At 43.8% G+C, this 27,096-nt stretch overlaps 1 protein-coding gene and 1 long non-coding RNA gene across 7 annotated transcripts in view; one reads left to right on the top strand and one right to left on the bottom strand.

Annotated features, from left to right (window-relative positions):
- Positions 1-27,096, bottom strand: part of LIMS1 (LIM zinc finger domain containing 1) — a 77,646-nt gene that overhangs the window by 12,972 nt on the left and 37,578 nt on the right. For 2 of the 6 annotated variants that reach the window (XM_074157110.1, XM_074157119.1), the window contains exons 1-2: positions 24,538-24,644; positions 5,697-5,856 (exon numbers count right to left, since the gene is read on the bottom strand). In XM_074157110.1, the coding sequence (XP_074013211.1) occupies positions 5,697-5,856; positions 24,538-24,644 (267 nt within the window). Of the gene's footprint in view, positions 1-5,696; positions 5,857-8,161; positions 8,435-24,537; positions 24,645-27,096 lie in introns of those variants that run through there. The other 4 variants (XM_074157128.1, XM_074157136.1, XM_074157094.1 and 1 more) reach the window with 3 other exon arrangements.
- On the top strand, positions 8,763-26,640 carry LOC141470860 (uncharacterized). Its single transcript, XR_012463507.1, has 3 exons — positions 8,763-8,832; positions 20,279-20,526; positions 24,763-26,640. It is a non-coding gene; the product is annotated as an uncharacterized lncRNA (long non-coding RNA).

Raw genomic sequence — 27,096 nt, 5'->3', positions numbered from 1 at the left:
GTTATGAAATGTTTGGATTTGAATGTCTCAGTTTAAAACACTGGAAAAAGGGGGACAGCAGGAAACCCCACTCCCTTTTTACTGGGTCTAACACAAACAGAGCAAATAGCATAAAATAACTACCCACAAATAAAGTTTTGGTGCACAGACAGAAAATACAGCAAAGTCCTTCAAGATAGCCTGTTTTATACTATGAAATTGCAAGGATCAAATACAATGTAAGTAGAGTAATTATTTGTGCAACATACAGAGTCAGTGGCAGGATAGGGATCTAATGAAACACTCTAGAAGTCACTGGATACTTGAGATCAGAAACTTAATTCCTGTGCCCAACCTGAATTACACCTACTAGGAACAGAAAGACATGTGCTTGATACAAACTCTTCCGGAAGTTTCTGCTAGCAATTTATCAAGTCTTTTTCCAGTGTAATACTCTAAAACAGATGACTTTCTAAATTGGAGATTTATTTATTAAATTGCGATACAGAGGGCTATTACTGTCTCAAAGAGTAATGGAAATTACTGGTTCATTGAGAATTGTGCTTGCTTCCTGCTGGATAAAATCCTTTTTAAACTGAAAAAAATCCAAAAGCTTCCTGTTTTGTGTAAACAGGAGGTCCAATGGGAGATACTTAGGTTTGCTTGGATTTCAGAACCGGCACATGCTCTAACATCTAACAGATCTGGGCAGACCGAACAGGTTTTCTTCTCCTCTTGTTCGCGTCAGGCAGGCAGGTTGGTTACCATTCAGTCTTGTTTATATTTTCAACCTTCTCAGCTAATTTGTGCTGCCTTTTGTGGACGACCCAGCAGCTTATCTGTCAGAGAAAGCCTTGGGCTTCTATACCAAATTCCATAGCACGTATTTTAAAAGCAAGGTCATTTGACTGTTGTATGCTGGAGGTCCATGAGTTAAATGACTCTGCACAGAACATTTCACCACGACATAACCTCCAGCTGATCTCTATGGTTTTAGCTGACCTAGTGGAAAGACACGCTCAAAAACTGAGTCTTTAAAGACCCCCTCCTCTAAGGTGGTTTCTGGTAATGCCCATTTTAAGAAAACACTCCAGGTGCAACTGGAATAGAAACAAATCTGACAAGCACATTGCAGCTGCATCTTCCTTTCATCTTCCTATAGGTTATTACAAACATCTTAGAAAAACCCCAAAACTGAAAAGAACTCCCATCTCATTCAAGAGACAAAAGTCACGTGCCATTCCATTTTATTTTATGATATAATAATAATAACAACAACAACAACAGCAGCAACAACAATAATAATAGCAATACAGATTCCCCAATTATAGCTCTTGTGAGTACTCCATAAGGATTTTGCTGTATTTCTTCTATTGTGGGATGCACCTTTCTAAGCCCTTCCATCTCCCTCACCCCAGCACAATGCAGACAGAGCAGGCTGGGCTTCTTCTGAAAGCACCCAGCAAGAGGCTCTTAACTTAAAGCTGGACCAGGAGTAGGAGTCATCTCTCCTAACCTCCCCTGTCTGAAGGTTAGGTGCCTGCACTCCCCAGTGGCAGAGACAGGCAACCTCTAGCATCAAGAAGCCATTCCTGGACCCAAGAGGGTGGGTGGTTGGAGGAAATGCTCGCTGACTGATTACAGTGGGGCCAACCTGTCCCTGTGGGCACACTGCTGCCAAAGCTCTCCAATTAAGCCAGCTGTTCTGCTGCTATTAGTACAGGACTGTGGTCTTCTACCTGTTCTAGGACTCTGCAACAGCAACTCTAGGGAATATACAGCTTCCAGGTAGTGGAGTAAAAGCAGACCAGAATTGCTATCTATCACTTCAAGTCTGATGGCAAAGCAGAAACTCTGAAACTCTGCCAGCATGTGCTTGTGCTAATTTCTGTTTAGGCTGAGTGCATAAGAAAACATGCTAAACTGACGATACCGGGCAAACTGGAACACAAATAAACCCCAGCAGGTCCCACGCAACATTAGGCACCCAGCTCTTGCTTACATCCTTATGCAACAGGACCAACACCGGCTGGTTACCAATCCATATTATCATTTCTAACACAGGCTTAGGAGGACATCAACAAAATTCCTGCTACACTGTGAACTCCCAGCTGCAGATGGGCACTGCTTCAGCGTGGCACTGCTTGTGCATGCATGTGGCTCGGCTCCAATGCCAAACCACGGGGACCTGTGCTGATGGGGGTCCCTGCAAGCAGCCTGGAGACACATCCCGTGGGGCAGGAGACCTGTACTGGCATTTCTTCCTGTGTAGCCCGACTAGTTCAGCCCCTACTCATGGAACAGAGCGTGAAAGCTTATCATGGCAGCGTTTGACAGAAAACGTGATAAGCAGCTTAATGACTAACTAGGGGAACTCGGCAAGGCTTGCGATAGGCAGAGGAAGAATATTTGACTTCCCGATTGCTAAGAGCCAGCTGGAAAGCATTTCCAAGAAACACTAGCTTAGCTAAACCAGGCACAGAATAAATACAAAGTCACGTTGAGTGACCAACAATGCCTGTGTTTACCCACAGGGAACCTGCTCAGAAAAACACGTTACCTGGCCACACCTCCAAACACATCCATCTTCTCAAAGAGTGCATTAAGCCAGTCAGAGGAAGGTATCCTTTCTGCTGGTCTTCTCCAGTCACTATTTCTTGACAGTGACCTTGACTTGATTATCTCAAGTCCTCAGAGCACTGTCAGCCACGTTCTGAGGATCGGCTACCTGACCCCATCCTCTGCCTGCTTAGGGCTGTCCCTCCCTCTCCCCCAAACGCTGTCACCGGGTATGTTCCCCACACTGATGCCAAGGTGCTGAATGAAAGAAGAGCAAGCTGTGGCCTTGTCAGCCCTTCTCCCTGAGCAGCACCACCAGGAAACATGCTGGGGTTTCCACTGCAACCGTTTCACTGACCACTTCAGCGCTAAGTGAGAGCCATTCTGGCAGCACAGGATGTGCACGGACACCCTGAAGGGCACAGAGACAGAAGAGAATGCCCTGCCGCAGGTTTCCCAGCTGAAACAGCCCCAAAGGCATGAGGGCTGGGACAGCACGGATATCCACCAATATCCTCTCCAGTCACTAGAAGATGCCCAGGACAGGCCAGTATAGACGGGGGAGGAAGGCTGGGTAAGATTTATGAGCCATCACCTGGAGGCTGTCAAAGGGCTTAACCAGACCAAAAAGTACCTCTCTTCAATAACAGCAGACAGACTTGGTGGTGTAGAGAAGAAACTGAAAGACCTTGTGGTGGACACTAGAAAGGCACTAGACACTAAAGGCAGAAGGGTGATGTGAATTCAAGCCACACAAATATTCACATATTTATTTAATCCTCATCACATTATTTTACCTCTGTAACAGCTGTGGCAAAATGTCTATTCTTAACTGAAACTTTCCATTTTCTATGTAACATTTCTCAAGAACAAAATGTCTACCCAGCCTGAAAAAAAAAACGCTAGCAACATTAACCAAAACTGTGTTTAGTTCATGAGGCTATTTTCATTCCCAGGACAATCTATCGACACTCACTTCTGACTTACTGTCTTTAACAGGGAGCATTGCTTTGCAGTAAGAGCGTGCTCAAAGACCAATTCAAGTATGAACGTTAACAAGGTAGCAGTAGAAAACAAAATGCCTACATGCAATATATCTGAACACCACCAGGCCTCTGCCAAGGACATTCAGATATGGCCCTCGTGAGCAACAGAGACATTGTAATATTCTTGGATTAGGTGAAAACATAAGACTTTCTTTCCATTGTGGTCCTCCTCCATCCTCTAGGAGATACAGGCTGCCTAGAGCAGGATTTCTCAAGCTTTTATCTCAAACAAAGAACTATTCAGCTTTCTGAAAGATGTCCCTGGATTGTCCTACTGAAAAGAGAAAGGCTGAATTCAGAAAAAGGCTGAATAAGTACTCATTATGTAGATAAAATACATTTTATTGTTTTAAGACAATTTTATTAACACAGTTACAAATATTATAGTTTTAAAACATTTGTATCACCTTATATTTGCCTCGGGTCTTAACATGTCAGGACTCCTCAACATGCCTGCATCAGGCAGCAGCTCAGCATATACTAACAATTGTAATGTAATGTACAAGTATCTAGAGGGTGTTTTGTTTTGTTGTCTTTTTAATTATTACTGCCTTGCAGCTCACCTTTTGATGTCTTATGGAACACTAGTGGCTCATTTACCACAATTTGTGCAACACTATCCCTACAGCACTGAAAAGCCTTTTGATCCTCAGACAAGGTGAGAGACAGCAAACCCCAGGAATCCCCTTTGCCAATCTCTCTTCCAATCCACACTCCTTGCTCAGCCTTTCCTCGTGACCATGGTTCTGTAAAATGAGAAATACTACCGTGGAAGACAAACTGTTGTGCTCTTGCCACAAGGATGGCAAACTGTATGTGAGATTGTGCTTTTAACACACTGTTTACCTTCCTTTTCAGGCCACCACTGTGATGAGTAGGACTAGGGAAGTGATTGCCCCCCTGTACTTGGCACTGGTGAGGCCCCACCTTGAATACTGTGTCCGGTTTCGGGCCCCTCACTACAAAAAAGACATTGAGGTGCTGAAGCAGGTCCAGAGAAGGGCAACGAAGCTGGTAAGGGGTCTGGAGAACAATTCGTATGAGGAGCAGCTGAGGGAGCTGGGATTGTTTAGCTTGGAGAAAAGGAGGGGAGACCTTATCACTCTCTCCAACTACCTGAAACGAGGTTGTAGAGAGGTGGGGGTCGGTCTCTTCTCCCAAGTAAGAAGCAATAGGACAAGAGGAAATGGCCTCAAGTTACGCCAGAGGAGGTTTAGATTGGATATTAAAAACAGCTTTTACACTGAAAGGGTTATTAAGCATTGGAATGGGCTGCCCAGGAAAGTGGTTGAGTCACCATCACTGGCGGTATTTAAAAGACAGGTAGACATAGTGCTCAGAGATATAGTTTAGTGATGGCTTTTGTCAGTGTTAGGTTGATGGTTGGACTTGATGATCTGAAAGGTCCCTTCCAATCAAGGCAATTCTATGATTCTATAAATCCTGTAACTGCTACTGTAAATACGTTGGAATACAAGCTACTTGAGCAGAACCTTATTTCTCAGCCAATGATTCCCTATCTCGCATCTTCTACCCTTCCTTATACCAGTCACTTCATATTTTATGAGCTAGTATAAAGCTTTCACTAAAGACACTTTGTGCCTGAGATAGCTGAGGGGTTTGGCATGTCCGCACACCCCAGTCTCAGCATGTTGACTTACAGGTCACCTCTACAAGCAACTTTTCACATGCCGTGCTGGCCTCACTCAACTCAGCAATAAGCCTCCTATGGACTGCAGGATGCTGGGATTTCCTTCCATAGGACTGCTCTCCTCTAAGTATGCTTTTTCTGTATTTCTGGTATCATATAGAGATTCGTCTCGACAGATTTCAGGGGGAAAAGTCTGCACTGAGAGAGAAATCTCCAGCAGTTCTTTCCTCAGCTCTGATTAACATGAGACTACACATTTAAATAAGGTTATACACACTGCTCTCCTCCAAACTGGCAGAGGAACATTTCTGCGTTTTTCTCTCTCTACTTGGTATATCTTTCCGGACACTTATTCTTACCGCAGAACTTTCTAAGCTACTGATCTGCCTGTAGTTCCTTCTTCTATGAGGAGGAGGGCACAAGGCAAAGGCTTGGGGCGGGGGGGCGAGATGAGGGCTTACCTCGTAGAAGAGCCCTTCGGGGAACTGCTGAAAGCACTGGGCACAGACGAAGCACTGCTCATGGTACAGCTCACCGTTGCTGTTGACAATTTTCTCAGCAGGGGCAAAGCCACCTCTGCAGCGCTCACAGATGGCATTTGCAAGCGCGTTCGCCATGTTACTGTCATAGAAAAAAAAGAAGCAGAAAGAAAATTAGCCCAAATAGGCAACACCACTGGTTGTGTGTCACTTCTTTTTTCCCAAAAGCCAACTGCATCAGCCTAATGTTAGGCAACTCAACACAAGCTTTTCAGTGGACTAAATAACTTGTGGCATCCCCTCAGAAATAAAACCGCCTTTTCCCTCTGCTTCCAAACACTTTACAAACAAAATCCCCACAATGCACTCTAATAACTATTAATTCAAAAAAACCAAACAGAAACATCATTATTACAGATACATTTACGGGCTTTTTATGATAAGAAAAGGCAGGCAATTCAAGAAGTACTATCACAATGACAAAAAAATACATTAGAATTACAGAAAACAGGGGCAAATATTAACAACAGTTGAGGACTGGCATCACATGGGAAAATATAAATGGTAATTTCAAAATAGTTCCTAATTCTAAAATATATACAACAGCATTGGTTCAAAAGCTCTAGCTAAGCAATGTGGAAGAGTGTACGGTATCTAATCTAGCAGACAGTCCTGAAAACCAGAGCAGGCAAACAATTATTCCTTACATACGCTTCACATAGCTTGAAGTAATTTTACAAAACTAGTTAGAAGTCATGGGATTTTTGGTTGGTTTGTTAGGGTTCATCTCAGAGAGATCAGCTCACGGTGTGCCAGTGTCGGTCCAGGACCAAGGGGGAGGGGTGGGAATGCTCTGGCTATCCCACTGCAATCCACAAGCAGGCCAAGACAAGCTGGTGACCCCATGCCAGGAACGCAAAAATTACTCAAACTGCAACCTTGGTTGCTTCTCAAAGGCTCATGACCATAAAATGACAGCGCAGTAGCTGCAAAATGTCAGAGGAATTAGCTACTTCCCTAGGATCGTGTCTACATCTGCAACAGACAGTACAGCTGTGTTTCAGTTAATGAAACACTCCTGTGACAGAAAAGGGCTCACTTGATTTTTCCTTTGCAAGCATTTTTTTACTCATATCTAAACTCTCAAAGCTATGCCTTTCAGGATCACCTTTCTGCCCTGACACAGAGAGCAAATAGGGGGCAATAGTCTACTTTCATTACAATCTGATCACAGCTGACAAAACCACTGACTCAAACTTCTGTCTGGAAGCTTATTAAACAACTGACATTATTTTAAGCACATGTGCATGCATACACACATTTTGCTACAGAAAAGAGATATCATGCTGTGCCCTCAGTCCTCTGCAAGACACCAAGCCCTTCCCACCACGGGGTAAGGCCTCTTGGTTCCCACCAGGTTCAATAGGGGCTGAATTCCTTCCTCTCACAGCATCCGAGGGAACAAGCAAACATCTCGCACGTGGTTCAAAAAGGAATGCGCTTTATCTATTTCTTACACTGTCTCACAGAAGACCCCTACACAAGGTCACATCTGACCAGTTATTATTAGCTGGCGATTTTTTTTTATTATTTTTCTTCTCTCTCTCTCGAGATCTTTGCAGAAGAGGAAAACAGTAACTGCTACCCAAATATTCATGACAAATGGGCAAGTTTCACTATGGAGATCAGACAGAGAATGGTCTATCTCATACTATCCCAACAGACAAGCCTACAGACAAACTGCAGTGATCATACATATAAACAGTGGTTAAGTATAAAGCTCTCTGATGGCCTTCATGGATTGTGTATGCTTTCTGGGGGGGGGGGGGGGAGGCGGGAAACCCTCAGACACTTCACCCATCCTCCTTATCACAGTGAAGAAAAACCACAACGGAAACCGGGATCTTTCATCACCACCTCAACAGTTCTGAAGTACTAAAGATGTTAAACACTAAAAAATTATTTAATGTTAAGTGCTGTCAGACACACAGTATAATCCAAGCAAAAACATGAAACAAAGTGCAAAACCAAATGAACGCATAAGGCTTTCCTCCTTAGTGTGCAAACATACTTCACTTAGATCTGAAACACATCATGTATGAAAAAACAGCAATGTACATAGTACTTCTACATTAGTGAAGCAGTTTATCCGTTTGGCAGAAATAACAGGCAAACAACTTAAAGTCAGAGAGACTACTTGACAAATTCCAACCCCGTTTCAACTGCTGATAAAAATTTCTGATGCAATTAATGATGAAGTTTAAAGCAATTGCTCAAATTTTAGCTGACGATTACAACTGGCAAAGTATCAAGCAGAACAGTGGCAAAGGTTGCATTAGAGAATGGCTTGTACAGCCTGCCTGGAGCTCAGATAATAAAATAAATATGTACAATATGCCAATAATGTCACCGTAGTTACACCCCGAAGCCGAACAGAACAAACTTACAATTTTGCATAAAAGTCACAAAACTCTTTGTAGAGTTTTATGTCACTGTGCCTACGTTGCAATTTTGACACCGGTTTCTCGCCTTCATTTCCTGCGGAGTTGTGGGCATCAGGAGCGACCTTGTGTGCAACCTCTTCATCCTCTGGGATGGGGTAAGGGTGAGCTCTGCGATGGAAATCCATCTCCCTCTCTAACTGCTTTCCCGGGTGGATATATCCTACGCTTATACTGCAAAGAAGCTGTAGGCAAAGTCTGCAAAACAATATGCTGGACTTCCCCTTGTTCCCAGCAAAGTGATTTACTTTCACAGCTCCGTGTCATGTAGCCGGAGCTACTCAGCACCCTGCTAGAGCTTCAAGTTAAAAGTTCAGCGGCGGGGCGGTGAGTCCGTCACGCTGTGATTTACTGATGCTGGCTGCGAGCGGCGGAGGAGCACATTCCCCTGCCAGGCCCTCATGCAAACTCGGATGCTGGAAAGGGGCTTCGCTGCCGGCTGCTGCTAGAAGCCGCCCCAGGAGAGCAGAGTGATGTGTGAGTTACCTATCTGAGCAAATATGTTCACCACCAAACTTGTCCGCTGGGGGGGGTGGGGGCTGAAGGAGGGTTCCAATAATATTTTATCGTGAGCAAACTAGCAGTGGAAAGGATGAAGAGAAGACTTCTGTCATGAGGTAAATGTTGCTTTAATGCTACAGTATATTAATTACATTGTAAAAATGGCCTTTAATGTTCCACTTGTGTCTTCCAAGTCACAGGTGCTGAATTTATCTATAGGCATCTTCTTGTCAGCACTTCTGAGAGGGGTTAGGTACAGATGGATAGTTTGGTTTCTGTTGTGCTTCACAGGCCATTAACTGAACTGCCAGTTACTCTATAATGGGCAATATACGAAGGAGGAAAAATGAAGCTTGATTTCCAGTGATGTGCTGAGTTTAGAACAATTATCTAATGTGAGAACACTTACTGAGGTAATTTACTGGGGATATTAGGGAGCTGAGAGAGCAAGGCCAGGAAGAAAGAATAAAATTAATCATTCCTTCACCACAGAACGCCTTCCCAATGCTGCAATTATTTCATGGTTATATTCTATTTAAAAAAGCCTGTTGTGCACCACTTACTGGGGAAGGCAGGGTCGATTAGCTGCAGATCTGCAGTTAACAATTACACTCCTGCAAGCTCTCCCTGCCGGGAGCCCAGCGCTTGCGGCAGACGTGGGCTACTCGGCTTCCAGCGACTCGTAACTGCAGACAAAGCAGGGTTTTGGGAAGCTGTCCCCAGTAACTATCTCTTGCGTTGAACTGACTAAGCCTTGCTAGCAATCGACTGAACTGCAAAACCACATGAACTTTGCGCTGGTGACACATGGCGTCTCGGTATCTGAAGAATCTGCTAGTCTGTGAGGGAGCATGAGAAGGCAGAGGAGGACAGGAAGACGATGACTAGAGGGAACAAGTAGAGAAATTAGGACTAAAAAATGACAAAGGATATGACAGAAAGTTCAGTGGAGGCTACTACTTCTTAATATGCCTTCGCCCTCCTAGGACCTACTGCAGTGGGTCTGGTTTATGCCGGTTTTGGGCCAAATCATAGAATCATTCAGGTTGGAATCTTTCATCATGAGTTGGGATGGCTTGCTCGGTAGGCGTACAGCAGCACACACGCCACTCTTCGTGCAGGCCTGGGCTCGTACGCCTTCCCACAGCCTGGCCAACTACATGTCTGCTGCTGCACAGCAAAACCAAACCAGCCAAATTTCTGGGATGGGTTTGGTCAGGTTTCCTTCACCTCCCTCTCGGCAGGAAGCAACCTCTGGGCAAGCTATTCTCCTGCACAATAGTACATCATGGTAGGTGGGACCCAGGCAGCATGACCCTGTTAATTTACCCATCCGTAGGTGTGATTATCCATCTTGCACCAGAGCTACCGGGAGTCACAAGCTGCAACAGGTTAAGGAGCCTGCACCCTCACCACCCTCACCACTAACACAACTTGGCTGGAGCTCAAGACCTATTTTTATCTGTCATGGAGCAACCTCCAGATCAAGCAATGCTCATGTTGTAGCCTGAGGTCACGATGATCTTGCTAGAACGCTGTTGCAGGAAACAGCGCTGGAAGAAAAGGTTTCTGAATCTGCTGGAGCACCAGTGATGAAACCGAGTGCTGTTTGCTAACGGAGATGCAGGCACGGTGACGCTGGCTCTTCCTTCTCTGTCCTGCTTCCCAAGATCTCCTGCACAGGTCAATACTGAGCTTCTGTGGGTATGAAACACTCTGGGGAGACTGACTGCAACAGACTAACCCATGCTGATTCATCCAGGATCAGTACAGGTGCACCAAACCGCTAAGATAAGAAACAGCAAGCCAGTCTGCCTCTTCCCCTTATCACTGATGTCTCCTCAGTTGTTTTCTTGTATTTTGTCCCAGATCACAGGCAATTCTCTTGGGAGGCTACTGCTGCGAATCAGAGCGCCTTTAAGTGTTTCTTTCTCGTGGACTACTTCAGTCCTTGCTGTAACCCAAAATCCAGAGTCTACGAAGGTAGCTGGAAACCATCTCTGGCTGCCTTGTGTCTTCTGTGGCCAACAGGAAAATATCCACCCATGTGCTTGATTTTTTGGCTTGCTACTGCGCAGTCTTTTGCATGGGTGTAGCAAAGCAAGTAGTACAGCAAGTCACTGCAATAAGATGTCCATCCAAAAAGCCTACTTTTGGATGCCTGCTTTTTGGATCTTCCTAACTTTTTTGAAGAAGCAGTCCTACAAGGTAATAGGACTCTACATGTGCAATAAGTAGAAACTGACTGGTTTTATTGCCTATTGCCATTGCTGCTGGTGGCATTACTCCCAATTTGTTTTCCATTAAGCAATAAAGGAGCTTGTCAGGAGTTTAAAAATGGCCTTTCTGGTACTGAAGCAAAACATAGTTTCTTCTGTGAAGGCTTGGTAATCCACAAATCCAGAGCAGCTGGCTGTCTTTCTCTTTTCTGTCATTTTGCTGGAGGCATGCTGCCAAGATCTGAAATATGTTGTTAAAAATACATGGCATTTTCATTAGGGAATTCTAGGTTACTCTGAGGTGAAGCCATCCACAGGGAGCGAGAAGCATGTAGGGAGCTGTTGATTTGCAGCAGCAGCTTCCCAAGGGCATTCCTTGGGATTGGGGACAAAAACTACCAGCCTGTTGTTAAGGAAGCAGTGATAAGAAGGAGAGAAAAGGGAGAAGTTAAATACTCAACTGAAAAAGGTATGTAGCAAGGAAGAAGACAGAGAGGCTCCTCCTGGCACACTGAGGGTCTTATCAGAAGCCAAAGCTGATGGTGGGGAAGGTGCTAATGGAAAGGGCAGAAGAGGGGAGGGGAAGTGTCCTAGTGCAGCTATGGAAAACAACAGCAAAAATAGCTGCCATTGCTTTATCATCCCTGATGGACAACTGCCTCCCCGCTCACATGCTGCTTTCTCTGGAGAGCTTTCAAACCCGGCTGCCCATGCCGGTGGCTGCCAGAGGCAGACGGGGACTCTTACAGAGAAGGCTCGGTGGCTGGCCAGCCCCACTGAGCTTTTCGCTCCATGCCACAAATAGACATGCTGAGCAGTCACGGCTCCAAACAAGGTGCTTGGCAAAAGCAGCTGCTGCTTGGCAACCTACTCATGCCACCGTGAAATATCACTGCGTCACCAGTGCTGCCGGGAGGCCACGTGCCCCATCGGGTTATGCAGGGAGGGGAGGAGAAGAGGGGAAAAAGTAATCATAGTGCATCCTTCCCCTCCCCGCATAGGTAAGGGTGATTTAATTTTAATTGTATTTAACGCAGATGCTATGCAAGGGTGCTCACATGCAAAATACTGAACAACTAGAACAGAAGCTTTGCTGCAAAATATGAGTGAACTTGCAGTGCCCTGCACTGATTTCTACACCAACCTTTTAAAGCGCTAACTGACCTTTTGCATCTTTTTTATTGAAGTTAAAAACACTCTTGGGTTCTGATTGCTGCAGTTGTTTCTCTCTTAAGCAATAAAATACTTTGCGTATTAAGCTGGTCTCCTAAGGCAATTTGAAAGAAGGTATAAATCTTTTCCATAATAAAGATGCACATTACGGTAGGATTTTCACATATGCCCAGCACTGCTCTAACTTCTGTCTCTGTTAAAAAGGATGAAAAACCATCTTGAAACCACTGCAATAAAAACCAGGTGAATTCTGAGTGCTCCTAAAAGTTTCATCCTTTAGTCTTCGCCACAAAAAGCATGATTAAGCTTATGTGGTGGGAGTTTAAACAGGGCAAACAAAAAGGCAACTCCAGCTGTTTCATATACTTCAGTATATATTCATTCTAGTATAAACATGTCCAAAAAATGCTTTGGTCTCCACAAACAGAGAAGGTTCACATTCCATCTCTCCATAATGAAATCTCTCCATAAGGAAATGAATATAACTGGAATAAACAGGTAAGCAGCACCTTCCCACACAACTTTTTATCAGCACAGTGAAAAATCAGCCTCTGACAGAATTCATAGAAAGGGAGAGCAATATCTAACTAGAGCACTGAAAAGTATTTTAAGTAATATTTAAAAAAACTATTGTAGTTTCCTCCTGCTGGTTACAAACATTACCAAATGAAGCCATACTTTGTGTAAAACAAGAAATTACTTCTTCTGTAAATAGATATTTGATCCTCTCTACAACAGCCATCTCTTCCTCCCCCACTACTGTTTTTTGAATCCTATACAGACAGGAAAAACAAAACAACAAAAAGACATGGTATCACATAGGAGAAGCTCAGAAGAGCTGCAGTGAATTTGTGTTACATGAGATATAGCATGCTATTGGTTATTCTTCACATGTGCACCCTGTGTAGTTGACTGCATATATACTTCACAATGGTAAATATACTGTACCCAACCTCTTCCAACTCGAGCTCTTCCAACGCAATACATTTTAAAGATGCATTTGCACTAAAGTATTTCATATAATAGCATTTATATTCCCATTTCTAATGTAGGTATATTTAAAAAGGTCAGCCACTCAATACTAGGAGCTGCACATGTACTGTCTTTGAGACACTCGCTCTGAAAAGAACCATCTTTTCAAGATCCATGAGCCAACATCAAGCCCACCAAGCTCAAAATTGTCCTTCTGTTTGGACGCATGTATGATGAACTTCACAATACCAAAGTTGTTCAGTTCTAAAATATGAAAGTGTTTGGGCAGAGTAATATTTATACTGGTGGAAATCAAACCACTGGAAAGTCAAGGGATTCACAATAGTGTGATCAGGCAATTGCAAGCAAATTACAACTAGGTCAACATGTTTTCCTCATCCATTGCTTAAGGAACAGATTTAAAGTTCAAATATGAAAAAATGTGTGAGGTTGATCTTTCCGCTTTCTGACATTTCAGGAAATTAGCATCCTGGTCTGTATCAGGAACAGTGAGGCGAGCAGGACTAGGGAAGTGATTGCCCCCCTGTACTTGCCACTGGTGAGGCCCCACCTCAAGTACTGTGTCCAGTTTTGGGCCCCTCACTACAAAAAAGACATTAAGGTGCTGGAGCGGGTCCAGAGAAGGGCAATGAAGCTGGTGAGGGGTCTGGAGAACAAGTCTGGTGAGGAGCGGCTGAGGGAGCTGGGATTGTTCAGCCTAGAGAAAAGGAGGCTGAGTGGAAACCTTAACACTCTCTCCAACTACCTGAAAGGAGGGTGTAGAGAGGTGGGGGTCAGTCTCTTCTCCCAAGTCACAGGTGATAGGACAAAAGGAAATGGCCTCAAGTTGAGCCAGGGCAGGTTTAGGTTGGATATTAGGAAAAACTTTTACACTGAATGGATTATTAGAGCACTGGGATGGGCTGCCCAGGGGAAGTGGTTGAGTCACCATCCCCAGGGTAAAAGACATGTAGATGTGGTGCTTAGGGACATGGCTTGGTGGTTGACTTGGCAGTGATAGGTTTACAGGGTTGGACTTGATGATCGTGAATGTCTTTTCCAACCTAAATGATTCTATGATTCTAAATGCTGCACTACCGTATTTCTCTTCAGAGTAACAATTTCCTAGCACCAATATTCAGTTCATGACATCTGTCACTGAAACCCACCAAAAATCCCTCATCAAATCCTTAGTCGAAAGGCAAATGCCAGCCTTTGCTTCTGCCTTAGCCATTTGCCAGTGTAGCTGGAACCAATGTTTTCACAAGCCGAACACCATGACTTGAGTGGCTCATCCAGGAGCTATAATTAACACCATGACTCAACGTAACACCCTGGCTACCGGGAGAGACTTTGAGTATGTCCACACAGTTCCTTGTACGGCAGAGATAACTGCAACATCAGGCTTCCCAGCTCACAGAGACATCCTTATTCCAGTAACATCTCCACTAGAGACAGATACCACACTGAGGACTGACCTTCAGCTTTACTAACCAGCATGTCACTTCCACACCCATCTCCTCTTGAATATTACTATTAACCTACACCTTCAGCATCATAACCTCTCAAACCATTTTTCACCTTCATTAAGTTGTTTTTTCTATTCTATATGAGAACGTGCAAAGTTTTTCATTGCCTGAATTCATTTGTTTTGGGCAGAAGTAGAATGTGGTAAAGAAAACACCTCCTCAGCTGTTCTGTTCTCTCATACACATATTAAATTGTAATTATTAGTCACTCCAGGTTTTGGTTTCACATTTTTCTCTCCCCACATTCACTGCAGCATCACCAAGCTTTAAAACCAGCAGAGGCTGGCAGACAGCTCAGCCATCTGCAGTTAACGTTGCAGAATTAAATAATGGCCCTAATACTCAAGAGCTGAAAGAGAATAACCACAAGCAATTTATGTTCCTAAGAGTCAAGCATGAGTAATGTATCAACAAATAAAGCTAATACAAAATAGCACTGCTTTCATACTTCATTATGACAGTCTTAACATTTTGGATAATGCAAACTGAAGGTCTTCATCATGTATTTCGTATTTATTAGCTATTCAATACTAGCAGATCTGTCAAGTAAGCACGAATGAATTTCAGTGGCACCTAGTGCAAAGCAAGACTTACACGTGTTTTCCAAACCAAAGGCTTTGGTAACTATTGCAAGTTTTCTCTAATGGTTTCCACCCCAACAAGTGACTAATCCTGAATGAGTACAGCAGGAGTGAATGGTTATAATATGTATTATAAGACTTATGAGAGAAGATGTAGAAGTTCGCCCTCACAACAGCATAATCCTGGGATTATTTGAAGGAGTGCACGGGGCAGAGAGCCTGGGTTATTTGCTTGACAGAATAGAAGCAAAGGGAAAAGGGAAGACGAAGGGGTTTTGGTGCTTTGGATCAGAGCGATGCCAAACCTCCTTCCCCTTTGCTATGTATCACGGAGAAGTGGGTATAATTTGAGGATTAGCTTTTGAAAGGAATGAAGTTTAAAACTAAGCAATTACTGGTACACTTCAGGCAAAAGTCATGGCCTTCAACCTGGTAACTCATGGAGCTATCCTATCCCAAAGCTGCACTGCTGCTACGTCCTTCTAAAAAAAAATTAAAATAAAACAAAACTAATTAAAATAAAATAAAATAAAATAACATATATATAAGAAGCAATTTTTTTAGTATATCAGAAATATAGTGTATGCTTTGGTTTCTGAAGTCAGCGAGGAGGGATGTACAAAACAGTAACTGAAAAGCCAAACATCAAGCGAGGCAAACAGCTTTCGATGCAAACTTTCCGTTCCGGAACAAGAAGGGGACTAGCCAGGGCAGTTTTGAGTCATGACTCTGAGTGGGTAACATTTTTCCAATAGCTGCATAGAAACAGAGTTCAAAAGGTAGACTCAATTTGGGATCAAGAATTTTATGGTCTATGAAGAGCGTGGCACGCAGAGATTTAACATGCTGGAAAAGACAAACGCCATTTCACATCCGTTTCACCTTTGTCTGTTTATTCCTTGCTGGAACACCTTGAATCTTTTGCATTTTTCATTTAAAAAGGCACAGCTGAGAAATGCTGCCAGGTATTGCTAGCTGCATCTGCCAATATGTTACTTCCTTTGAGGCTAATAGCTAATAGTTTTTAATTAATTTTCTTCTAGTTCCATCATGGCCATTAGAGGAGATAGAAAAAGCAGAAAAAACACAGAGAGTTATGTCACAAAAGTCAGAAAACATACCTCTCGTTGGAAAAAGACTCCAAAAGATCACGAAGCTTCATCTTGTTGATATATAAAGAGATATCACAGGGTGACTAAAAATTCTGCTGAAAAAGCTATGCAGTATCACCCAAAACAACTGCTCACAGAGTGTTATATTTGAAACCATCATTTCAGAATGCTACCAGGAACTACCTAAAATCAGAAGTTTCTATAAAGTTGGCACATACAAAGAAGAAAACTGAACAATGCCTAAAGCTGCTGTGACAAATCAAATACACAAGAAAACTCAAAAGCATCGCTCATGTTCAGGAAATGCCCTGAGATTCCTGGGTGCAAGGCGAGACCAGAGGAGTTAACTGAAGGGAAAAACACTGGATGTCACAAACTCTGTAGGAAACTCCTGAGGCACAGCTGGTGGCAAGCTGGGATTACTATCAAGGGAAATCCCATAAAAGGCCCGCTCTTTCCTTACACCTCCCTCCACAGGCATCAGCTTTTGGCCACCGTCAGAGGCAACGTACTTGGCAAGCCAGAGCTGTTCCTGTGTCTGGAGAGCATCATGTAAAAGCCTTATGGTCCTCTCGAGGACACCATGTCTGTTAGCTTTGCACTTCCTCAAACAGCTCAGGGACCACAGGAAAACAAACAAACAAACAAACAAACCAGAAAGGGAACCCAAACTTACAACTTTTAAGCTTGTTCTCCCCAGTATCTGCAAACTGGTAATTTTTATTAAGTGGTGACATTGACATAATTTTGTGGAGACCAGTGACAAGTGGCGTTCCTCAGGGGTTGGTACTGGGACTAGTGCTGTTTAACATCTTTATCAGTGACTTCGATACCAGTGACAGTGGGATCAAGCACACCCTCAGCAAGTCTGCCGACAACACCAAGCTGTGTGGTGTGGTCAACACACTGGAGGGATGGGATGCCATCCAGAGGAACCAGAACAGGCTTGAGAGGTGGGCCCATACAAACCTCATGAAGTTCAACTAGGCCAAGTGCAAGGTCCTGCACATCAGTTGGGGCGACCCCAAGCACAAATACAGGCTGGGTGATGAATGGCTGGAGAGCAGCCCTGAGGAGAAGGACTTGGAGGTGTTGGTGGATGAGAAGCTCAACATGTGCACTTGCAGCCCAGAAAGCCAACCGCATCCTGGGCTGCATCAAAAGAAATGTGGTGAGCAGGGCGAGGGAGGTGATTCTGCCCCTCTACTCCAATCTCATGACACCCCACCTGGAGTGCTGCATCCAGCTCTGGGACCCCCAGCATAAGAAGGACATTGACCAGTTGGAGCAAGTCCAGAGGAGGGCCACGAAGATGATCAGAGGGCTGGAGCACCTCTCCTATGAAGACAGGCTGAGAGAGCTGGGGTTGTTCAGCCTGGAGAAGGCTCTGGGGAGACCTTATAGCAGCCTAAGTACTAAGCAGTACTTAAAGGGGGCCTTACAGCAAAGATGGGGAAGGACTCTTTATCAGGGAGTGGAGTGATAGGGCGAGGGGTAACAGTTTTAAGCTGAAAAGAGGGGAGATTTAGATTAGATGTTAGGAAGAAATTTTTTACTGTCAGGGACAGTAAAAAGAGACACTGGAACAGGTTACCTAGAGAAGCTGTGGATGCCCAGTCCCTGAAGGTGTTCAAGACCAGGCTGGATGGGGCTTTGAGCAACCTGGTCTAGTGGGAGGTGTCCCTGCCCATGGCAGGGGGGTTGGAACTAGATGATCTTTAAGGTCCCTTCCAACCCACGCAGTTCTAAATGATAATTTAGTCTTTCTCTCCTCTGCAGAATACTTCTGTGTGTAAATTTGCTACAGTGTGACAGACTGCATTGAAAGGAGAACTTAATTATAAGAATAATGAGCAATCACAGTGCATTTTCTGTAGAGAACATCTCTGATGAGGTGCTATCAAAACACATGAAAATAAAAAGCAAAAAAAAGAAACCTACAACTTATCTTTAGCCAGCTAATCTTGTAAGAAAGAGCAATGAAAATCCTAATTGCTATAATCATTGAAGCTTTGAAGCTTACCAATTTACTGAAATAATAGATTATTACAATGAGACAAGTGTAAGAGGAACAGTAGTAATTGCCTGGGGCTCCTGTTACGCAAGCAGCTACCTCCGGTCATTTGAAGTCATGGGAGGTGATAGTCAGGGTGAGCAAGTCAAACAAAATCACTTAAGAGCTATTATGCAATGCAGGAGACAAGGGGCGGAGAGAGAAGGCATGAAAAATAAAAGGGCGTATTCCTCCTGTTATTTTAACCCCTACAGCAATGGAAAGTACAGCACAAACAAAAAGTACAAGCCTCTAGTCATTTGGATACCTCAAACTAAGGCTCAACACAAATTCTAAGTATTGCAATATTAAAATATAACCATTAAGCATATTTTTGCTGGCTGGAAGTTACTATAATTAATAATAATAATAATTCACTGTTACGTCTACATGGACAAATCCTCTCTTCAATTAGAGTACTTAGCAGATGAGCCAAAGTGTTTTTAATCAAGAGTTCCCAAGCATCTGATTCAAATGAGTATTTCTAGGTCCCAACTCTCTACTATTCCAGCAGAGTTTCTAACCGCAACAAATGAAGAAGTGTAATTTTTTTTGTGGCTTAACATTTATTTTCAAGCTCTTCCTGGTTTAATAAATTAGTCTCTTTTTTTTTACCGATGTACTGAATAAATACTGCTTTACCTGCTGGCAATGGCACTGTGAGCAAGCAAAACATCTACTCACAGAAAGCAGCTACATAAATATTATCATTTGTGATGCTATTAAGAAATGTTACCAGTGGAAATCAAATTTAAGAATGCTTCCAGGTGCAGACAGATCTTTTTTTCCTGCCTCCCCCTGCCCTCAGTACCCTGAGGCATCTCAAAGCCCGACAGGGTCCCTGGTTCCCCAGACAGTCCCTGATCAGCATCTTCTTCTCTCCCTCCTAGGAAGAGCTGGAGATCTTCAGGGAGGACGTGTGGCTGGAAACAGCTGCACACCTTGGGTGGCTGCTACACGTGGGTTTTTGATGGCAGGCTGAGGGGATTTGTGACCTCGCACAACTCCCAAATGCTGTGTCTCATAATGAAAGAGAGACACTCAGCCCTACCACGTTGCCGGTGTTTTGGGGATTTTATTCATTTGGTTCTTTTTATACTCACCAACGAGCTTTGCTGTGCTGTGCCCCAAGGCTCAGTGGGACGTAAGAATGTGCTTATGTCTCCTATTTCATCTGCGAGGGAGTCTTTGTGCATGAAATTTTGGGGCACATCCACATGCCTTCCAGCCTGGAGTCAGTGTGCAGAAGCAGGTGGGAGCCTGAACGGACCCAGCAGAAGATTGCCTGCACCTACTCACCCAAATGTACCCATCAGCTTCAGCAGCAGACTGAAGCTTGCCAATGATTATTTGTTGCAAATACTGAAACTTACTGTTTGGTAAGAACTTGAGATTAAGCTCTTCAGAAGTTGTTTACATTTTTAATTGCATTTGAACCCATATGAACTTAAAAAGCTATGGATAACACTTTGATCAAATTCACTCTAAGTGTATTTGTCAAAAAAAAAAAAAAAAAAAGACAAATGCCCCTGCTTTTCCCAGTACTTTGTATTGAGCTTTGGAAACTAATAGCATCAGTTTTTTTAGAGGAATCATTCTATTTTTACAAATGCCATGGGATGAGAAGGGGAAAGAGCAAAAATAGCAAGCATACTACTACTGTTAAGTGACTCCTAATGATTAATCGTAAATGTATGCATACAATTTCCTTTGCATCTGAAAAAGCAAGAAAGAATACCTCAACATACAGTCAGAATTTTTTACATGCCATTTCTAAAGACAGAGCAAGACAAGATTTATCTGAGATGTCATTTTTTTTCCCAGTAAATCAATATAGCTGGAAAAGAACAAGTTTCCCCCTCCACTCTGAAAAGCGAGTTTCTCAGGTTGCATTTAGTTCAATGACTGTTGCATCTGTTGCAGACAGGAGAGATGAAGGTGCCAAGCAGCCCCCTGCACTTTGAACTCTGCACCTGGACAGCATCCTGTGCAGTTAAGGTCTATGCACTGGTGAGCCTCGCTCAAGCAAGGGAAGAGAGGACTGCATCCAGTGTCCCCACCTCAGCGGATGTGTAAACCAAGCATATTCTTGTACTGGGCATGTTCAAGAAAAGGATGAGCTATCCAGACCACCTTTTATGCAGGGCGGGCTGGCTCCAGCTCCCTATAAGGTCAGTAAAGCACCAGTAACATCTATCAAAAAGCTCCCAGAGAGGTTTGTGAAATGATACACAGAGGGGGAGAGGCAGAAAGAGAAGCCGAATTTCCCATCCTCATCAATGTGCCATGCTGCCAAGACAAGGGCTGGGACTCCTTTCACCTCACTGCAGCTGATGGGATAACCCAGGCATGGGTTACGCCAGGAGGAGGTGGGGTGAAAGGGATGAGAGAGGCTCCCTGGGAGGGCAACTCACTCATCATAGGATACGTATCTAAAACAAGGGAATGGATCCTACCCTCCCGTCCCAGTCCCCATCTCAGTTGAGCTTAGGGCTTGCTATTTATGGCTATGGGTGGCCTCCCTTTAAATGCCCTCACTCTCCTCAACTGGATGGACTTCGGCGGCCTCCTCAGCCCTCTCAGGTCCTCGTCACTGCACGTGGGACAGCTCAGCTGCTCAACCCCCACACTGTACCACCTGCAACACAGAGGTGGCTGAAGCAGATTTTGAGCTGGAGATGAGCACCAGGCTGTAAACTGCAGCAGAGCAGTGGCTGCAATACAAGGCATCAAACCCTGCCTGCAGCAGGATGAGGAATCACAAGACTGGGTGGGCAAAATGAGCAAAACCATGCACTAAAGTAAGCTCTGCTGCTTGCGAATCGGGCCCTGCTAATAGCCACAGCTGCGTGAGATGAGTTCCCCACAAGACAACCTGGCACCTACTTGCTAGAGCAAGAGGTGTTTGGAGAGACTCTGTCAAATTTTAACATTTATATAGGAGCTTCTACTGTAAACAGAAATCTAACAAGCTGAGACACCTAATGGAAAGAGCCAAACGCTATTCCTACAGTCTTTCCTGCGAAAGACTGAGTGAAATGCATGTAGAGACTGACTCACCATAAACTGAATAGCAGATGTGAAAGACAATGATGGGGGTCAAACCTCTGGGTGAAGCGACATCAGTGAACGCAGATGCAGAAGCTAAAACTCGCCTTCCTGTTGTGGAGCTCAGAGTCCCACGACACATGACGTATCATGACGCTATGTCAACATCGGAAATAATTTTTATACTGTAAAGATAATTTCTTCAAGTAATTTTGGAAAAGAAAATACATGTGATATAATATATGATAAACATATGCTCTGTACACATTTAGGAGTTCCAGTACACTGCTTCACAGTGCCCTAATTATTAGCAATTTCAGGTGGTTTAGGTACAAATGACACTGACGTTCCCAGGAAAGGGCAAAGGCAGACTTTGGGCACCAAGGGCCCCCTCCCAGCCCCACGAGCTGCTTTGCAGGGCTAGCACTGCCAAAACTGGTCTGTATCTCCACCGCAGTTTGCGGGCACACAAGCCCCCATCCCATCCTACCGAGCAGCGTCCGGCTCCTGCTGCGATGGCTGGACCCAGGAGCCGCAATTAGAGTGGTGCTTGCCCGAGCAGAGCGGAGGCAGCCCAGGACACCCTGCGGCCAAGGCGAAGGGGTGTGAAGGGCTGTCCGCTGAGTTACTCACTGCTGCTTCGGGCCTTACCCCAGCCTGGATCCCAGGCAACTGCTACCGAAGGAGACACAGACCTCAAAAACGGCAGGAAAAAGAAATGCCATACTGGAGTAAGATGCACAAGGCTCTAAAACGAAAACTGGCAGATATCATGTATGACTTTAACAAAGGGCATTTTTCATTTTTATTTTTTTAAATACAGACATTCTCACAGGATACCCTGAGGACATTGGCATCTTGAGTACATTTTGGCCCAGGATTAGAAAAATACGGCACTTGAACCAAGAAAGCAGCTTTTAGTGAACTGTTCCTCGAGGGCTGATATTATTTAACACATGTGGATTAATATGTATGTAAAACGAAATGCAAAGGCACTAGAACAAAGAACCAGAGAGAGAAACTATGGGAGGGCATTGTAAAGCCATGGAGGATGGCAAGCTATATTTAGCAGACATGAAAGAAACCTCTTGTCTTTCTTGTGGACTCTAGATACTCTGAAAGTATTTGCTAAGGACAGGCATCTAAGTGTCACTGGGGAGAGCACATAAAAAAGCTAGAAGTTTCCAGTTTTAGAAAACTAAAGAACTTTTTCTCTCTGATTGCTCTTTGCCCTGTTGTTGTATCATTATTTTATATTTACAATGCCATAGCCTTTTGGCATGGAGAATGCAGTAAAAATGACAAATAAGGCTGCTTGGCAACACACTGAAATATCACAAAACGGGTTAGGAAGGAGCAAGGTTTAGTTTGAATAAGAACCAGCTTAAGCTATTAGCAAATATAAGAGAAACTCTGTCTGTAGGTACGGGTTGTCCCCCTGCTCTAGCAGCAGCATCTGACCATGCTCTACTCACCTTCTTGTATCACCAATACCCTGCTCTGAGCTGATTCCTAAGTCCCCGATTTGCTATTTCCTCTGCTCACATTTTATTTCCTAAGACCCATCCCTGTTTCGCATATTTCTCAACTTTAACAGGAAGAGGCTCACGAAAGGATCAAAACACCTAGACTTACACTGGTACAGACAACCCCTTCCCCCCACCCAGCCCACAAAAGGGCCTCCTTCCCATCTTGGATGTGCATATAAATAAGAGAAACAACAACACAACCGTAGAGAGCTAGCACTCATTTTTATGGATATGCTTTAAAAAGCAGCTTTCTCTTCCCTAACAAGATCCATTCTTCCTCATTGCTAGTTTTGTATAAAAGCAAGTAAACACAAAAAAAAGTCAAGAATCTCTGCACATCTCTACTAAGTCTGATTATTCTTCCATCTATAGTCATTTGAATATAATAGATAATGCTAATGCTATCAGAAATCCATCTAGGAAATCAATTCAGAATTAATGCTATAAATAAGATACGAAGCACACATATCAGACCCGCAAGTTAACATATTCCTAGAACTGATCCGATATTTCTGATATCTCATGGAAAATAATTTCAGTAGGTTACAATCATACATTTTGCCACAAAATTTTTTAATTAAGGTGCTTAGTTATAACAAAAGGATAAAACTCCCAAATCTGAATACCGGTCATTCGGAAATGGCTAACTCAGGTAATGAAAGCGCAGTAACAAAAATCCTTGCAATTGCACAGCACTCCAATCCGAGGCACAACCACCACCACCAAAAAGTAATCTAAAAATACAACCAGAGAACAGGCATGAGGAGATAGGAAGTACTTCCTCTCCACTGAGGGTTTTGTTAGCATTTACACAAGGATCCTTTTCTGAGGAGCTTGAAGCGGGAACAGATTGCTTTCACACCGAGCATACTTAGTAAAAAAACCCAATTTTTGCAATTTTACTTTTTTTTGTGTGTGTCTGCGCTTACTCAGGTTACAAAGAATTGTTTAATCTCCCTGCTCCAAACAAGAGGCTTTTTTAAAATTCACTGTTACTCTTAGGCAGATTCTATGATTCTATGATTCTTAAAAAGGCACGTAGCATCAAGAAGATAACCGAGAACATTAAATGGCTTTCTGACTTTCGGTCACCCTTCCTGGGTAAGGTCAGGCTACATGACCCTGCCGCATTCTTTTGTCTAAAGCCCTTTCCACAACAAAGAACCCCCCCTAAAGAAAGTCAGAGCCCAGAAGCCGCAAGGAAACCAGCCCTGCGGAGGGGCTGCCCCCAGATCCCCCCGAGAAGCGGCACAATCCATAGTGCCTGGGTGACCCAAAACTGACTTCAAACCAGCTGTCAGGCTGCGGAGAGTTATTTACTTGCAAGTACTGTCTGTCAGAAGGGATCCAGAAGCAACCCACCGGCTAACATTTGCCTTTCCCAGAGCCGGGGAAGGGAGTCACACCATCACCAAAACCCACAAGGTCACCATACGGCCCCAGTTATCCCTCCTTTGGGGTTTTTTCCTTAGTGCTTTGGGACTGCTTCTCCATGCATGTGTTTGGCAATGACTTTCCAGAGCCCTGTTTGTGGTTTGTCTGCTGAAACCACCAAAGCAAGCAGGCTGCCGGGAGCCCTGGCGGTACCCGTCCATTCGCACTCACCTCAGCTTCTCTTCGTGCGACCCCGGCAGTCCCACGCTATCAGGGCGATCCCGTCTCCTCCTGTACAGACCCGAGTGTGACAACTCTTTCAGCTGCAAGGCCGTCATATTTCTCTACCTGGAGGGTTTTTTTTTTAAGGGGGAAGGGGAAGGCGGGGGGGGGGGGGGGGGATGATGTTTTGGCTTTGGGTTGGGTTTCTCTTTTTCCCCCCCTTGCCTCTTCCAGATGTTGCTGCCAAGATGCCTGGAGAGAAGAGGCTGGGCGGCGTGTCGGCACACCTGCGCCCGCCCGAGCGACCAACCTCTGCAGGCAGGGCAGGCAGGCGGCCGCTGCTCGGCTTCCTGTTTCTCATAGGTACACACCCTCCCGAAGGGCACCGCCACATTTCCTTTATCACTCTGGGTCACACCTAAAGGGATGTCTGTGACAAGCCCACCGGCTTTCCCTCCGCCTTTCTGCAAACTCCCGCTGCCCCGACAGGAGCGACTCGGTGGCGGCGTGAGCTCGCCCAGTGCCTGCTGCAAACAGCTAAAAATCTCCAGGGCTGCAAAGGGGGCTGTTAACTCTTTCCCGCTACCATTTAGGACAAAAAGAAAGACATCGGCGCTATGAAAAAATTCAGACTTACTCACGAATGTGAGCAAACCCCGACAGGAAGATGAATGCAGCAGAGTAACTTCAGTTAAAATGCTCTTTTGGAAACGGTGTTTGTCAGAAATCTCCGTTTTCCACGCATCTTGAGAATCAGAAGAAAACCGCGATGTTTTTGCCTTCCTCCTCTCAGCTATCAAAACATAACCACTGTAACTATTTGTCACATTTTGCAGTGATGGAGTGTCCTGTGTAATTGTAAAACAGGAATGAAAGTGCTGAAGGTTTCCTGTAAGACAGGAAGGTGACTAGCAGGGATCTGCAAGCTCCGCGTCTCATCTCACTTAGTAATTTTTTTCAGTAATAAAACTCTTCATTTCAACTCAAAAGGAGGCTTCCAAAAAAGCTTACCACTTTTGGAAATCTTTTTGCAACTTCTTTGACATTATCCTTGGCACATATAAACAAAAAACTTAATTCAGAGTTTTTACTTCTGTGTTGAAAGTTTGGGGGAGGGGTGTGCTTTTTAAATGAAGTTGCATTTAATAAAAGACACGAAATCTAACAATTTGCAAGGACTGTTTTGACTAGGATAGGAAACGAGTTCTTTGTGGTATGAATTTCACAGTTCATTATTGAAGTGTTTATTTTGCGGAGGAATACATACAAGAGAGCATTTGTGAATGCCTGAAGCAGAGAAAAGCGTAACATATGTTAACACTGGTTATGTCACTTGACAGTAGTTTTGTCAGCATTACCAGACTGGAGACAAGCACAGTATTTTATATAATACTATCAATGTGCTTCAGCCGGGAATGTCATCAACATATAATATAAAACATTGCATAATGGAAAAATAACAGAAATTATTTTGGAAAAGGAATCACATAACATGCCAAATAGATAATGGTTGGAGAAATTCAAAGTGATTTATATGATGTTAGAAGGTTGCACACACTGAAACATCAACAAGCGCTATACATCAAAGCTCCCGTCCTCAGAAAATAAGAGAGAGAACGGTCACGATATTTGCCTAAACACGCTGCATTCCAGTTTCAAACTAAGTATTTTAAATTGTTTCTCAATACACAGTAGGATAAGCTTAAACATAATTAAATGCCAATTCCCTGCAGTCAGTCAATCAGCGATTCAATGAAAAGTTAATGCCATTACAAGCGGAGGTTAAGGACGGGCAGACGACAGATGTCCATGGCACGCACAGCAGATTTTATACATTACCAACAGTTTTTACTGTGCTTTAAATATCAATGTACCAATGGTTTATCTTTGTCCAAACAATCCGTTTTAGATAATAATAGTAATGTAAAGAGCGAAGACCGAGTAGATTTTTTGCTGTGAAAAAATGTAAATTAATGAAATTGAACTATTACCTACAAAATTGTTCATAAATTTTTATTCACTACAGTAGCAGTCTCTTCAGTGTATGCTGAATACCGTTGTATTAATCATGACACAAGTCTATCAAAAATTAAAGGAGAACTCTTCACCCACTTTGCCGCGAGTTGCATTAGTATGAACTACATAGCATTAAAATTCATGTTTATCTGCACGAACAGCCGCTGTGCTTGCACAGCCTATGAGGCAACAGCTTTTACTAAAATGTACTTGGAAACCACAGCTGCACCAAACTGGTATTATGAAAATTTAAAACCAACGCCACCAGACAGAACATGTAAATTTAAGGAATACAAGAAGTCCAGACACAAAAATGCATTGTTTGTTGTCAAGATCAAATCCACCTCAATGTAAAGGTGCTCAGTTTTTTAAAAGTAGACTTGGGAGTCAGCTCCACAGCATCAATTTTTCACTGGTTTCTTCAGCAAACTCCAGCAGAGGTCTAAGCTGAGTTAGAAAAGACTTTCTTGGAGGACTTGAGGACAAGCTTAAAAGTTTTCTACATGAAGAAATCCAAACTGGACTCCTTTTCTGCCCTGTGGGATCCTCCAC

This window comes from Numenius arquata, chromosome 1 (assembly GCF_964106895.1).
Source record: "Numenius arquata chromosome 1, bNumArq3.hap1.1, whole genome shotgun sequence".
NCBI classification, from domain to species: Eukaryota; Metazoa; Chordata; class Aves; order Charadriiformes; family Scolopacidae; genus Numenius; species Numenius arquata.
The sequence above is the reverse complement of the archived record's forward strand: the minus strand, read 5'-3'. Positions and strand labels throughout refer to the sequence as shown.